Source organism: Euprymna scolopes, chromosome 2, assembly GCF_053919585.1.
Source record: "Euprymna scolopes isolate OS-2025 chromosome 2, ASM5391958v1, whole genome shotgun sequence".
NCBI lineage: Eukaryota > Metazoa > Mollusca > Cephalopoda > Sepiida > Sepiolidae > Euprymna > Euprymna scolopes.
The window spans coordinates 162,330,837-162,348,227 of NC_136483.1; the positions used below are offsets into that span (position 1 = coordinate 162,330,837).

Below are 17,391 nucleotides of genomic sequence, written 5' to 3' on the forward strand. Positions count from 1 at the left end.
ACCTAAAACTGGAATTTACTTTAATTAAATTAATGGTTGAAAAGAAGACTTGAACAACAAACAGAAACAGTTAGGACTGCTACCACTGATTTTGATCACTATAAGCAGTTCATATACAGTGAGAATCCCTAACTTCTAAAACTTCTTTTTTTACTTTCCCTTATTATTCTAATGGACCATTTTTTGTGCTTTTATTAATTCATACTGATATATGCATTTCCTTAATTGCTTTTTAAGAATTCAAACAGTACTTGCATGTTATCGCCCCAAACCATCACTAATCGCCAGTGAAAGCCATATTATTTCATTTTGACCACGGCTGCCAGTATCTGCAATTGTTCAGATGACAGTGGCCGCCAACAACTGTAGTTTACTTTTTTGTGAGGGGAAAGCAGGCTTCGACTGGGCAACGTCGGTTAACAGGTCCTGCTAGTTTCTTATATAGATTGATCAATATTGGTTACTTTAAATTAGTAATTATTTGCTCCATTCCAAAATAAAATGTTATAAAATGCACTTTTGTCGACTACAAGTTAGCTTGGATCACCCCTTTCTAATTCATAATATGTGCACTGTTATACATATTGCTTATTGGAAGTTTTTTTGTCTTAAAAGAAAAGTTTGCAATATAAGCTGAAGTAATAATGAATAAAAATTTAGTACAGTGGTGTGTTTTTTTTTGTTTTTTTTTTCACCCCAGACAAAGCACAGTGCCACTTTGCTGTAGGGGGCTAATATTTGGGACATAATTGCAGGAATACTATGTAAGGAGTTGCAGCAAAATGTATGTTTACATTACACTTTAACTTCTGCATATCAGTACAGTAGGAAGCAAGAACTCGGAAGGGAATTTTAAAGTCTAGCAGTTCTGGAGGAGAAACTATTACAGTAGAAGACTTTCTGATATCTGCTGATCCCTACTGTGTAGGAGTGGGATTTTGCTGCTTGTCGGGTTTGTTGCGGGTTGAGGAGGTACAGGGGCTTGTAGTTCATTGAAGCATCTATCATTAAAATACTTGTAACACAGACAAAGGGATGCAACATTTCCTTGACGGAAGAGAGGTTGAAGCTTAGCTGACAGTTTGAGACCTATTAGGTTGCCGACTCTTTTGAACCTTTTAAAAGAAATACTTTTTGACGCTGTTTCTTAAAGACAAAACGATAAATGGAGTTATTGAATCAAATAAGAATGCTATTTTTGAATCTTAAAAATACTAATAAGAATAATTTAAATGTCTAAACCTTTTTAAATAGATATTTGTTTAATTTTATTGGTTTATGAAATGAAGAAAATCTATTTAAAAAAAAAATGAATTTTATGTTTTTACATTTTAATGTTTATTTTATGGGCCTAACCTTTAGTGACCTCAAATAGAATCAAAGAAATATTTTAATAGTGTTTTTTGGATTCTATTAAAATTTTAACCCATATTGAAACTTGTTTGAATTTTGTGTTAATATTAATTTCTATAAAACATAAACATTGACTTGTAATATATATATATATATATATATATATATATATATAATTACATTATGATTTGCCTTTTATAAAGACAATTTAGCAGTGCAAGTTATTTGAGAATATAAAGTTTATTTTAATTCTTAATAGTCAAATTGCATAAAAATTAAATTTCTATAAAATTGATTTTATTGTTCAAATTTAAATATGTATGTTAAATCTTTTGTATGTTTATTTTGTTTTTTGTTTCTTTTTAGTTCTCTGTATTGTATTTAAGATGAAGCCAAAATGGCTGATACTGTGAATGAAGACGGCTTCATGTTTGGAATGTCTGCAACTGGAAGAGACACAACTGCTGCTGCTGCTGGACGAAGACCACGTGATGAAGACTATGATCCTCTCAACACCTGGCCATTATTTGGTCATTTACCTCCGATCAATCCACCTGTGATTGACCCATATGGCTGGCACCACCTGGATCATCGTATACCTCCAGGCCCGGCCCAGCCAAACCTTGGTTATACATACAACCCCCTCTCCTCAGCCCCAGAGATGTACAGCTACATCAATCACCTAAGTAGCAGTGAAGAATTGCCTCCAGAAGAAATGCAAGCAATTCTTGGGCAATCTCTCAGTGTCAGTGTTGATGCGTTACCACGTGCTAAGGACTGTGTGGCTGATTTGTCATTTCGTTGTAACAAAACAGCTATTGGAAGCGAACGAAAGTCTGCTGAAGCGAATAGAGCTCATCGCCTTAAGATGCAACGGGAGGAGTTGATGGATTCCATACCCGACAAACCCTACGGTCCGTTCATGTATTCGGGGCTTCTTGAAAGTCCGAGTGCTTTTGAAGAACAAAGCCCCAATGTGTCTTCATCGTCGAAACCCACTTATTCAGAGGTAGCCAAGCTGTCAAAAGAGAAGAAAGTTGCCAACAGTCGCACTGCATCTCCTAAAGACGACATTGAGAACTTTCAGACGAAGATGTCTCCTCATGATAACGCCATCAAATCTCCTTCCCATAAGCCAAGGCGTGTGAATTCTAACCGTAAAAAACAGAATGTTTCCCCTTCTATGGTAACCCATTGTGCACCAGTTGTTTCCCCAGACTCCAAGTATGGTTTGGACAAATTTGAGCAGACGGATAACAAAAAGGTAGATTGGTCCGAGGGTATGAACAGCGGATTTGTTACCAACAGTTCCCTTTATATTTTCTCTGGTAACATACCAGTATCAGAACGGAAAGAAAGTTCTGGAAGTGTCAGCAGTTCCTTTAGTGGTATTGAGGATGTTGCTAATATCTCAGCCAATTCTCGTACTTCAACAGCAGGAACCAGCCATTCAAAGCTGGTCCCACCCTCTAGTCTTTCAAGTGCAGGGGAGCCAACTGTGCCTTTAAACTCCCCGAAGAAAAAGGACAGCAGCAAAAATAAAATCAACGAAGCTCGGAAAACCTTGCCGAACAAGAAAGCTGGTAAAAACAAACAGCAGCAGCAGCCTGGCACTGAGAGAACGGCTAATTCCTCACCAATTCTAAATAATGGGATTCCTGCTCCTCCAAGTGCAAAAGCCCATTACGGAACCCACAGACAATCTTCAGGTTACATTAATAATGACCTTCGGGAGTTCAAGAAATGGACTAATACATCCACCAATCAAGACACAAACTATAAAAACAACGATATTGATGATTGTTGTAATAGTAGCAGTACTAGTTGTAGTACTACAAGTAATAACAATAGTGGGGGAGGAGGAGGAGGAGGCAGTAGCAACAGCGGCTTTTATAAAAATGTTTCTACTTCCTCCCAGATGTCTGGCATGTCTAGTAAGATGAAAAATCAGGATCGTGGATCTAACCAAAGGCATCATTCCAGATTTCTATTTGGCTTTGAACTCAATTTTAGTAAGTATTGTTTTGTTTTTTTATTATCTTATAACATAGACTTTTTTCATAATTTTAAGAATTCCTGAAATGGTGCTCTACAACGTATCCAACGTGCTTTTCATTTTGAACATGTGTCAAGTTGTTAAATATGAACAACAGGCAATTTTTCTAACATCTTTGATATAAAGTTATGCTTGCATGTACAGGATTCAGTTCTAAACTAATCAAACAATCATGAATTTTGGAATACAGCTGTTAGGCATAAGGGGTTGTGATATGGGTTATATTTTGTTTTCCTTTTCTACAAAGTGGATAGAGGTGAAAATTCAGATATGTTTTTTATGAAATAATAGGTATTAGACATCAATTAATAAATATTCACTAAATTTCAGTTTTTTAGTATTTTAAAGGGTTTTTCAGGGGGGGATAATATGGCCACAACCTTCTATTTGAAAATTCGGTACTTGTACAGTTTAATCAAGACATTAAAAAATGAAAATATCGAAAAAAGTTTATATTGTACATATCCGTTATGGAATGAAGTTCTGAAAAAAAATTTCACCTGATTTCATCAAGTTTTTTTTTTTTTTTTTTTTTTTTTTTACGCTGTAAAAAAAAAATGTTATGATATTGAGCAAAAGGTTCGATTTTTAGGAAGAAAAGCTAGTATTAAAGATGGGAAGGGAGTGTCGGCGCTTTAAATTAAGTTATCTCCCCGTGGTGTGTTCTAAAACTCCAAACAAAAATTTCAAAATTCAAAGATGTCTACTTTCAACGTGCTGTCATAAAAACGTGTTTTTTTTCCGCTGTAAAAAAAAAAAAAAAAAAAAAAAAAAAGCTACTCTATAAAATTAAGTGAAATTTTTTTTCCGGAAATTTTCAGTTCAAAACGTATACGTACAATATAATCTTTTTTCGATATTTTCATTTTTTAATGTCTTGATTAAACTGTACAAGTGCCAAAAATTCAAATATTTCAGATATACATTAAATTTGATCCCTTATCGTTAGACTCCAATTAAGCAAAGTTTTCTTAATTCCAATTTTTTTTAAAAAGTGCTTACACTTGAGCCTTAAATTATTTCTTAGAATCAAAATTGTGTAATTGATTTCGATCAAAATTAACAGGGATTCTAAAAAAAAAAACAAAATATTTTTTTTCACATATTAAATCTAAAAGCACATTGGCACCGAGAAGGGGGCTATTGTGAATTAGGGGCCATGTCTATAGGAACAATCTGAGTAAGGAATGAGCAGTGAGATGACTGTTCACATTACATTTAAACTTCTAATATAAATTTTAGTATCATATCTTTATTTTAATCTCTGTAAAGAAGTACAAGTGATGCAGAATGTCTGTTTAGAGTAAATAATTTTACCCGTCCTAGGATTGATAATCTAGTTATATACATATGCAACTGGAGATATTATGAATTAAAAGCTACTATGAGAATATTTATGGACTGTTATCCGCATCTTCATAGTTGTTTCACAATGTTTCAGACGACTATTCCTCTGGTCTAAAAGATGAGAATAAGTCTGCAAATATACAAATTATTCATCTCAAAGGATTCCAATGAAAAATATAATTGCGCACCATAATTTTATATGCCATGTGAAAAACAATATCTTCATTTTTTATATACATACTAGCAGGCTGCCCAACATTGCCCGGTTGTAAAATGTGCATAAATATATTTTAATTCATACAGAAACTGAGACATGTGGATGCAAGTATCATGTTTTTCCTAACAGTTCACTTATTATAAGTAAAAAAAATAAATAAATAAATAAAAATACTCTAGATGAGATCAAAACCTAAACACAGTGAGTCAAGTATGATAATCATTAGGCCAGCTTGACACTATCTTTTTAAGTGTTTTCAAACCTACTTATTCTTAATATAAGGAATCTGTAATGTGAGCCATTCACGCATACGCATTCGTGAAACAGTTGACAGATAAAAATCCAATGACCCCCCCCCAATACCAATTTTTCAATTGTGACCCCTTAGCACCCTTTTTTCTGGATGAAAATCGATTAAAGTTTTCTAGGTGCCTGAATACACTATATACTAAATTTCAAGTTTGTAGATAAAAAATTCGTTGAGTATATAGATTGAGAAGTATCCTCCCACATTCTCACTTTATAGATAGACTAGATTACCTATCACGGAACCATTTTGCATCACTTATGTCCTATTGAAATCAAAATTAAATGTCACTAAACTTTATATCTAGAATACTTATTCTAATTTTGATCAAAATCTATTATCTTTTGATTTTAGAAAATATCTGGAATTTAAGCTCAAGAAGGTTTAGAGGGAATTGTGCTTAATTGCTATTTAATGACTATTGAATTCAATGCAAATCTGAAATATTTTAATTTTTAAGTGACAGGTTAATATACTTTAAAGAAATTGGAATTTGGGGAATATTTATTAATGTTTAATACCTATTAAAATTTCATAGAAGTCGGGTATCAGAATTTTCCAAGAGCTTTAACCTTTCTCCTCTTTTGCATAAATCTAAACTAAATATAGCCCACATTACATCTTATGCATAGCAACTGTGTTCCAAAATTCAAAATGATCATTCAATTAAGAATGAATCCTATACATACAAATATATTAACGTATCTCATACACACCCTCTCACCTGACACAATCCCTTTAAATTTGAAGAAATTTTAATTCTATTATAAATAAATATTAACTCTGCATTTAAGAAATAAGCGTTGAATACAATGCAAATTTATATAAATGTTACATCTATATATTAATACGATAGCATATGCTATTTTGTATCACACTTGCATTTTTTTCTTCTGGGTGACTGTCGATTTAATTGTTATGACCTTCCATTTCTTGTAATAAATAATTTTACTAAAATTTTTTCAAAAGTTTTGGTTTCGAATTATAGCTGATGCACCCAAGTCATATGGATATATTTTTTATTTTTGAAATCACAATTTTATAATATAAGAATCAATAGAAAATTGACTCCATAATAATATATACAAAATCTGCATGAATTAAAATATATTTAATCACATTTTATGACTGGGCTATGCTGGATGTCCCTGCTAGCTTAGATAAATACTTTTGCAATTTTAACAAAAATGCTACAATAATATAAGAGCGTCCCCATTTACACTGAACATCTACTGAATGCCAACATCAATGTATTACATATGAAAGCGTCCCCTGTGGAATTTCCATAGGTCCCGCTAGTATAAATTTAAAGTCAAAACCATTTCATACTCACTTTGTACTTCATTGGTGTTGAAATATTTCAGATTCATGTAACTAGCAATACACATGGCCGTTAAAATGCTTTGGATAATCATAGATTTCAAGGGATTTTTGCTAAAATAGTCATATTTTAAAAACCAAAGCACTTTAAGTCTTCAAAATACCGTTTTGTTCAGAAATGAATATACTTTCAAATGAATTAGTAAATAACATACATTATATAATTTTAGAGTTTTAAGCAAATAAAGTGATAAAAATGTGAACATCATAAAACAGCATTTTTGGTAAGATTTTGTAACACCCCCTCTCCTAATTTCTAAACATTCGTACTGTTTCTGTGAAGAATTTTTTAATGAAATTTGGAAATTAGCCAAAAGAGGTGTCATTTTTAATTTCGAGTGTCCAAAATTCATTTGACGACTCATTTTTTTTTTTTGTTGTGTTAAAAAAGATTTCAAAATGATGAGTATTGAAAATTTTGAAAAAAAATTTTCTTCGGACACTCACTATTAAATAAAACAATCTTTTTACTCTGTTTATTCGTTAAAAAGATGATTGGACAGTGTTTTCTCTAGTGGTACGTAGCAATTTAAAAACAATATAAAAAAAAATCGTTATGAATTTGAATCAAGACTTCTGTAGTAGTAGTGATAGTAGCAGCAGCGATAACATGGCGTAAACAGCCTTTTGTTTTTGTTGTTTATTTTTATTTCAAATCGATTTTTTTTTAAATTGAAAATCTGGTTATAAATAAAACTTCTTACATGTTTAGAGCTATTTTGTTATCAACCATACAAATATTTTAAAAATTGGGTAGTAGTAAATTTTAAAATATTTTAACAAGTGAAAATGTGAACTATCATTGTTTTGGTTCACGTGTACGAACGGTACTCACACTTCTAATTTTCATCCCTTAAAAAATGTTTTCAGTGAATTATTATCGAATGGAAACTAATCTACCCGATTATTAAAAAAAAAAAAAAAAAAAAAATCAATATTTAAATATTTTTAGGAGGTGCTCAGTTAAAAAATAACGGTAGGAAAGGACATGAAATGTAATTAAAAATCAAAATAACATTAATTCAAATTTTTTAACAATTTGTCAGCTTTGGCAAAAACTTGTTTCTTTTTTTATATTTAAATAGAATTTAAATACTTGTTATTTTTCCAAGAATCATGTTTTCTGTTAGAGGGACATCACTTTTTTAAATAACATTTCTTTTTGTCTGTTTGTCATAATTCTTGTAAAGTTTCACAATGGGTATCAAACACTCTCTTAAAAAAAAAAAAATGCTTAATTCTATGTCTAATCCTAGGTACGAGTGGTAAGCCTCCTCCTAAAACCTTTAGCCTTAACAATAACGCTAAGTACAAGTGGCAGAGCTCCCCACTAAACAAATTTCCCCTGTGAGCTCATATAAACGTAAAAAAAATAAGCATAAAAACGTTTGAAGAAAAGTGCACATGATTAATCCCCTCCCTCCCCCAAAAAATAAATTGGTCAACTGTCCTAAAACGCTAGGATCGTCTTGAAATGGTGAATTATTTTACATTTATGTGAAACCAACCCCCACTCTAAATTCTAAAATTGTTTTTGTTTTGTTTCTATCAAGTCTTCAGGATGTTCACACATAATTTTCCTTAGTCCAAAGTCAGAGTGGCAACCTCCCTACCTTCTCATAATTGCACAAAGACCCTCTTAAAACCACGCATAATCGCTTTTAGAAAACAAACAAAAAAAAACACCCAGGATTTATCTATCATAGGAAAAGGGGGGGGGGTAACTGCTCTAAAGCGCTCGAATGATTTTTTTTTTTTTTTTTTTTTTTTTTACACAGGAGTCACCACTTATCAAGGCCCAGAGGCCACTCGAGGATTAGGGTTAATGAGTATAAATTAGCCAATGTGATTATAGCGTAGTAAACATAAGTAGTGGGAATTTCGTCAAATTAAGTATAAAACTATTTTTTAATTGTTGCCAGGTTTAAGTTTTAGATGATTGGTCGGATTATGTGACTTTTTTTTTTTTTTTTTTTTTTTTTTTTTTTTTTTTTAAGACATCAACACATTATCGAGGCCACTTGAGGATAAGGGTTAAAGAGTGTACAGTAGAAATTGGACAATATAGTAATCCATTCGGTAAATTTGTTAACTTATATGGAACGGCTCATCAAGAACTTGTTTACGTTAGACTTGAAGATAACCATATTGTAGTAAGCAGGAAAACAGAAGACAATTCCACAGGTGTGCAGTTCTAAGAAAGAAGCTTTGTTCATGGAATCTACGTTTAGGTTTAGGCACAGATAAAGAGTGGGGGGAATTATTGATAGTGTTTTCAGCTAGACGAGTGTTTCTTGTGAAAGTTTGGCGAGGGGGGGGGCATAGACTGAAGCTCAGTCGAACACTTTCTATGAAAATGATACATCAGAGAAAAACTCGCAACATCTCTTCTGTGAGATAGAGGTTGCAGGGAAGAGAAAAGGACATCTCCTATGAGGCTACGAAGTCTATTTTGAACTCTATCAAGGCAGGACAAGTCCTTTCTAGCAGCTCCTGCCGAGATGTGGCAACAGTGTTCCATCCTTGGACGTACCTGGCTCTTATATAGATAGAGAATTGCATCAGCAGTGATTGATCTACTGGATCGATAGAAAGATCCCACCATTTTTCCAGCGGCCTTGGCAACAGATTTGATGTACGTGTTCCATTTAAGATCAGGAGTAATGGTCAAGCCCAGAATCTTGTCAAAACTTGAGGCCTCCTGAAGACGAGAGCCATTCATTTCAATTGATGCCAGAAATGATTTAATAATTAAGACATTTCCAGCTATACCATAACGAGAGATCTTGTGAAGTAAACCTTTATGCCATACCCTATCAAAGGCCTTAGATATGTCAAGAGCAATTGCCCTAGAAAGGTTGCCTCCATCGAGAGATTTGCTAATCGTATGAGATATAACTGTAAGCACATCTGCTGTAGATATAGCAGAACAGAAACCAAATTGAGCGTCACTAAGGTTATTTTTGTTTAGATGATTGATTCAGATTCCAGCTACTTACTCATAACGCACAGGAGACTTATTGGCCTGTACTGAGAGGGGATTAGCGATCACCTGAATTCTTAAATACAGGACATACTGATGAGATTTTCCAGGGTGATGGGAAGCTATTCTCCTTAAGACAACGTTTAAACAGTTTTGTAAGTATGGGCGCTAGTTCTGGTTGAAGTTTTTTTGAGTACTATAATTGGAATACCGTTAGGGCCTGTTGCTTTACTGGAATCAAGGTTTTTGATTAGCTTGCCAACATCACGTACAGATATATGCATATCACATAGCGTATTTTCTGATACAGGAGGAAATATTGGGGGTTGGTGGCCTTGATCACAAAGGGTAGAATTAGCTGAAAAGTTCATGGCAAAGAGTTTGGCTTTGTCTGATGCTGACGAGATTACCTCAGGTCCATTGATGATAGTTGGGATAGAGCACATGCTTCTGTTCAGGATTCTGTTTGCTATTTGCCAAAACTGGTGGGAACCAAGCTGCTCAGCTACTTTGGACTTGACGGATTGGGCATACAACTCTCTTGCATTCTTTATTACTTTCTTACAATGGTTGCTGGCAGTCCTGAAGGTGGCTTTAGTTTCCATACATCTATTATGTTGGAAGCAGTGGAAAAAGTGATTTCTGTGCGCAGTGGCAGCAGCGTATTCTGGAGAGAATCATGGCTGGCTGTTAGGTTTTTGCTGAAACTTTTTTGAGGGTATGAAACGGTCAATACCTACAATTAACCATTCTGTCAGGTCTGATACTATAGAGGACACCTCCTTTTTAAACATGGAACGCAGAGGTAGATCCGATATAAATGTACAGAAGCTATCCCAGTCAGCCTTAGTATATCGATATACTGTACGATGGAGAGGTACATCTGGGGACTTATTACATTTCATTTTTATCTTAATTGATACAACAGAGTGGTTGGAAGATCCAAGTGGAGACAGAACAGAAACTGAACATAGTTCAGGGAAAGTTGTGAGAAAAAGGTCTAGTAGACTCGCATATTGGCCATCATTGTCGGGCACACGGGTGGGTTCGTGAACAATCTGAGTGAGGTCATAAGCAATGGAGAAATCATGACAGAACCTCCCCTCATCATCGGTCTTGTTTGAGTGGGTCAACCATTCGACGTTGTGAACATTGAAGTCTCCACATACGTAAATGTTAGTTGAAGGTTAAGTAGATAGGACTTGGTCAATTTTCTTAGATATGTTTCTGCTGTTGTGGGGGCGATAGAGAGTAAATATAAATGCAGTAGTGTGAGCTAATGCAACCCAGAAGCACATATAGGGTAAGTTAGGATCTTCCCTGGAGATGTCCCTACCACATGGAAATCTTTAATATAGGCACGTATTCCATGCCCATGGCGATCTTGGGGGTCAGATTTAGAAGTTAAGTTAGAGTATCCTTTAATTGCAAACTCTTCTAGGGAAATAGCTTGTCCAATGCCAGTTTCACTTAAAAATAAAATGGGAAATCATTTTACATTAAATTCTAAAATAATTTTTGTTTATCTTTTATTAAAGTTTTTCAAGTTGTTCACATGCAATTTTCTATAAAGGTAGAATTACATATTTTGGAGAGGTGGTCAGATGGGGAGGGGTAACAGAAGGCATTAATATACAATAATACCAAAAAAATATTGCAATATATTCATTTTTAACTAATCCTAGATTTCGATTTCAGTTTTTGGCACATAAAATGCATTACAACTAAACTTTGAGTTCCTAACTTTTCTTTTAATGAATACATGGCATTTTTAAGCAATCACAGCATATTTATGTGCATTTACTGCAGATTATTTGGAAACCATTCATTTATGGAGATTTTCAATAGCATATTCAGATTCCTTGCACAAAAATACACTTGTATGGCAAATTTCATTGCTTAATCTTGTGTTTTAACAAAGATATAGCATTTTTACTGAAAAAGTAGTGCAAAAAATATGACAAAACGTATATGGTCTTAAAGCGGGAAAAATATCCAAACACGCAGGGCATAAAAATAGTCATAACTTCCTTGATTTTAATTGGATTTAAAAAATTTAAAAAGATTCTTTCTTAGCTTATCAAGCTCTTTCTATATATATACCAATATTGAAATATTTTAAGCCATTTAAATTTTTTCATGTGTATTGCTAATGTAACAAAAAGTAATTCTGTTACAAAGAATTGGTTGGTTGACTGTCTTTACAATTAGCTTGAAATTGGAAGGAAGAAAAAAGTTAATTTGTTATTAACACAAAAAAAAATTCTTTTAAGGTGAGAACTCTTATCCTCAACTGCATTGATTTTTTTTTTTTTTTTTTTTTTTCATAAAAAAAAAAAAAATGGGACTTATGAATAAGATTTCTATGTTCTTTCTAGATTTTTATATGAGTCTTTGATGCAGGTGGTGGCATAGCTATAAGTGTGCCTGTGTCGCTACTCACAGCTTTTCAGTGTAGCTAGAAAAACATATTAAACTGGGATCAAAACTGTCTACTTGACCTTTGCTAATTTGAACTCTTCAACTGCAAAGCATGAGTAAGCAAAATTTTTGTTTATGTAAACATTGTAAATTACCAAGGAGCATTCTATTTGTTTTTACAAAGTTTGCTTATATACTAGCTGTATAGACCAGGCATTGTCTGGTCGAAATATATTGCCGGCTGGACAGATTAGTCAGATACTATTTAAGATACACCAAATATCCTAACTTGTTATGAAGTGACCACATGTTGGATTTAGGGATGTATAAAACTCATCTACCTTGGTTTATGAAAATCAAACGCGAAGTAACTTTCATAGCTTAAAATGGAAATAAGTCTAGTAGCTTAAATAAGTTTACTTCCGATTTTAAATGCAACTGTTGTCAGCTATTAATAATTGAAAAATTAAATGATAAATAAAATAAATCAACTTAAAATATTTCTAAATAGAACAATTAAAAAAATTCTGTTACAACAAACAATAAAATCAAGATGATTATTAAACTAGATTTTCTTTTAATGTAATATGCAAATGAGGGTATTCATTAGATGTAGGTTTCTTTTGAATGCATAGTGTATATAGAAATAATGCTAGAATAAGTGTATAAGTCCGTTTTCAGAATGAAAATTAATTTGTGAAAAAAATGTACCTTTTGTACATCTTAATTAAATCGTGAACAGACAAGAATACGACTTTAGAGTACAAGATTCAAGCAAGGACGCCTGTACTGTCCAGAGGTTTATAATTATATAGATATTGAATAGATTTTTACAAAATCCTGCTTAGTTTAACAGTATTGCAGTTTTGTAACTGATCCAGTAATGACAAGTATTTAAATTTAATGTGTTTCAATATGTTTGAATACAATTGTTATACACACTTACAGGGTTGTATTCAGATGTCTATTTGGTACAATGTGCAATTTTTTTTTTTTTTTTTTTTCACGTGGTGAAAATACTTATTTATATATAAAAACAAAACAAAAAACTCTTGCATATTTAAAGTCTTTCATTAATTTTTTTGAACTTTGATAATTTTTGTTATTTTTGAAATAAAAATGTGGTTGTCCAAATCCTTTCAATTAGCGAATTATCACTACAATTTTTAAATTGATTACATGGTTACATTAATTATGAAAGGTAATATGCTAAACAATTGAAAATTAAAGGTCGCAAATAGGTTGTCATAGCTGGAGGCTGATTCATGTTTAGTTCTTGTTTCATGACTTCTCTTCTGTAGCCGATGAAAGAAATTAAAACAAATTTTTGCTGATGTTGATTGAAATGAGCAAATGAATTTGTTTCAAACTTGCTATATTAAAAAAATGTGTTAATTGTAATTTGAATTATTTCAACTACTGGAAACTTAAATCTTGGTAGCTTGCTTTCATCAAAATTCCATACAGATTTCAGTGTTCACGACACGACTCACCTGAAGCAGGATGGAGGTATGTCGGGTGAAACGTGAGAATGAAAATGAGAACAATAATTGGTATAATACAAATTATGAATCCTCATGAAAAATTCTAAAATGTAATTTTAATTGTAATTTGGAAAATACTAAATAGACTATTTAACATAAATTTCCAAATGACAATAATACCATGAAAATTCCTGGTGTACATTTGTTTAATAGTGAATTTCAAAGCAAAAATGTTCACTTTTTTTTTTTTTTTTTTTTTTTTTTACATTATGAAAAAAAAGCCCCCAAAACAGTTGATCCTATCCAGTCAATCAAATTGACAATAACTTTTTTTTTTTTTTTTTTTTTTTTTTTTTTACATAGGCATCACCACATTATTAAGGCCACTCAAGGATAAGGGTTAAAGAGTGTACAGTAGAAATTGGACAATATAGTAATCATTAGTAATGAAAATTTGGTAAATTTGATAACTTATATGGAACGGCTCATCAAGAACTTATTTACGTTAAACTTGAAGACAACCATATTGTAGTCAGCCGGAAAGCAGGAAAACTGAAGACAATTCCACAGGCGTGCAGTTCTAAGAAAGCTTTGTTCATGGAATCTACGTTTAAATTTAGGCACGGATAAAGAGTGGGGAGAATTATTGATAGTGTTTACAGCTAGACGAGTGTTTCTTGTGAAAGCTATATTTTCCTTGCCATGATCTGTCTTCACCATGATCTTGTCAATCGCTGATGTTGACATTTTTCTATTTTCAGTTTTTCATTGTATCCTTGAATCTGTCTGGTCCTTGATTCTCTTTTCCCTTGGAGTTGAAAATGCTGGAGTTGCCTTTGTGATCGTTTGCTTCGTGTGTCCTATCTGAAATGAGTTATCTCCCTTTTAGTTGAGTTACAGTATCACAGTTATAAGTTATTTCCCTTTATCTTGCACATTCCAATTTATCCTGGTTAGTGACTTTGTTCTGCTGGTCTGCATTCATAATCTTAAAATAACATTCTATAACTATACAGTTTTTTTCTGCTTCCACTCTTGAGGATCAAGTGGACAGGATAGCTGTATCATCATCGCTAGATTTCGTTTTAACCTCCGTTTTACATGTTGGCATCTGTTGTATAGCTTTTAGAAATTGGCTTCCAAACTAACTTATCTCTAACCAGGCCTTTATGTAGCTGTTTCTTTCAAATCCATCCTTATCACTTCACCAAGTGAACTCATCCTGCTACTTCCACTGTTCTGTATCTACTAACACATGTCTGAAAGACTCTTCCCATGATTGACACTAATAACACTCTGCTGATTCGTAATGACAGAAATTCCCTTAACTTCATCCACTCTTAACTCTTGTAATCACGCTAGCATCTACTTCTGTTTTCACTCAGAAGGTAACCTGTCTCTTTCTCCATAGACGCTCTTGTATCTTATAAACTGTGCTTGGTTTGTTTATTCCATGCAGGATTTCTTTGTCCTACTCCTCAGTCTTCGCTTCCTATATATGTGGAGTTCTTGTGTCAATATGTTGATTCTCGCATCATGTGATTCTCTGGAGTAACTCGGTGAAAAAAATCAAAAGAATTATTTGCATTTCTTCAGTCAATTATAGAGAGAAACCAATACATTAGGAATAAAGTGTAGCATCTGTTCTGATACTACACTTAAGTTTTTTTTTTTTTTAATCAGTGAAATAAAAATTCTTCTAGACTGGGGTAATTTACATTAAAATTTTTTTTTTTATCCATGATGCTCCTCTTTTTGGAGAGCTGATATTTTCTTGTTAAAAATTGATCTTGTTTAAATCTGCTCTTATGAGGAGGCAAGTAAATATGAACTACCGAAAGGAACCAACACAAATTGTGTCAGTGTTCTAACAAAAATGTTAGTTAAGTGGTTAATGACTCAGACTGATAACCTGGATGTTTTAAATCCAGTTCATTCCACAGAAACACTTAATCTAACCCACACCTTGAGAGGCAATAAATAGAATACAAGTGATGTGTGCTATGAACGGGCCATTATTAAAGAACTCCATGCTAATTTTAGCGAAGCAATTTGTTTAGAAAAGCAAAACTATCTAGCATTAATAAGTTAGTCTTGTAGAAAGATTTGAAGTTTTTTTTGTGATCAACTAATGGGGGGAGGACATAAAGTTATAAATGTAACTTGGAATTATTGAACCTACTGTTCATGTGGTGCAATAAAGTGCTAAGCAATGATCAGTTTTAACAAACCGCCTTCTGCAGCTTTAAGGTTCAATTCTCAATATGGGCAATACTCAGGATACAATTAAGAACTGAGACTTCTACCCAATCATGCTAGAAAGAATTAGAACAAGCTACTCTCATGGATATGATTGAAGAGTTTCGTACAAATTCCTAAATTCAACAAGACTCACCTGGGGAGGTTACATTGGCTGGAATAATGTGACATTATCAAAAATGAGAACAATTGTTCAAAGCCTTACAAGCAAAGAGCAAGTCTTCATATTGTGATTCGTAATTTCAGGTTGGTAATATCTTTGGATACCTTTCTCTCTATGGATTGGTATATACATGAAGAACATCAGCATTTTACTTCAAATATATTTTAACTTAATGATGGATGGATCCATTTTCTTTTTCTTTGAGTTGCTTTTTTGTTATCTCCAAGTCTAAAGCTTCTCTAGGAGAATTGTATATTGTATTTAATCACTAAAGTTTAAACTGCAACTGATCATCTCTTTAAATCCTATGAAGTTCATTGAAATATGTATTTTCACTAATGTTAGGACGATTAATCTGAATAAAACAAATAGAACTTTATAGAGTATCTGAATCTGCAAAACTTTGTCTATTTTTCTGATGCCAAAAATAATTTTCTTGTTTTAATTTGTTTAAAAACTTGTATTGATAAATTGATTAATTTTAAACTCTACTCTGTAGATCAGCACAAGTTCCTAAAAAAAAAAACCCTCTATACTAAACATTTAAAAAGAATCAGAATTTAGAACAGAATCGATAGTTGTATTGGAATCTGGAAAAATATTGGTATTATCCCGTCATTAATTTTCACGTTAAAAAAATTTCCCAAATCTGGAAAAAGAACCAGCTTTTGAAACTTAATTATAGAATACATTAGATTTTTGTCAGACTAATTGGAAACTTTAAAATTTTTTGATGCCTAGTAAAGTCTATTTCTCTATATTTGGTTGTCATTCATTTTTCTTAAATCTATTTTTCAAATAAAAATACATAATTTTCTTTTCTTGGATTTAAACTGAAAAAAGTCATTAATATTAGATTTCTGAATTTTTGATATAAGGATTGATTATTCATTTTTTGGAATCTTCGTACTACTGTTATTATCTTGAGTCTTATTTTCACAATGTCTCACTCGATGTAACGTCTAACCTTCTTCAGGTGTATCTTGTCAAAGTTGGGGAATCTGCGTGGAATTTCAAATAGGGAACAACATGCTCTTGTCCTGTCAGCCATGACTGGGTAGAAGTCCTAAATAATTTGCAATAGTGTTTTTTAGTGTCGCCCACACTGAGGATTGAACCCTCAATCTCCAGAAGAGGATAACTTTATAACTGGATTTTTACTAAGTATTTTATCCACTGCGTCTACTCTGTAAAGTTATGGAAGTTACATTGACTGAAACGTGGAAACAATACAAGATGGGAACAATAGTCTGAGAATGCAAATAATACGAATGAAAATAAATATTTTCTACTGAACCATTTGGCATAATTAGTGGCAGTTAATGATCCAGGAAATTAAGGTTCAATCGTCCATAGTCATACCAAAAAAAAAAAAAAAACTTTTGGGTTTCTTTTAGGGAAAGAAATGACTCTCTTTCCTA

At 32.7% G+C, this 17,391-nt stretch overlaps 1 protein-coding gene across 1 annotated transcript in view; it reads left to right on the forward strand.

Annotated features, from left to right (window-relative positions):
* The window catches only part of LOC145298222 (uncharacterized), an 88,455-nt gene that overhangs the window by 15,304 nt on the left and 55,760 nt on the right, over positions 1-17,391 (forward strand). Inside the window, exon 2 of the mRNA XM_080144307.1 lies at positions 1,720-3,365. Within this exon, the coding sequence (XP_080000433.1) occupies positions 1,751-3,365 (1,615 nt within the window). The 5' untranslated portion in view covers positions 1,720-1,750. The remainder of the gene's footprint in view (positions 1-1,719; positions 3,366-17,391) is intronic.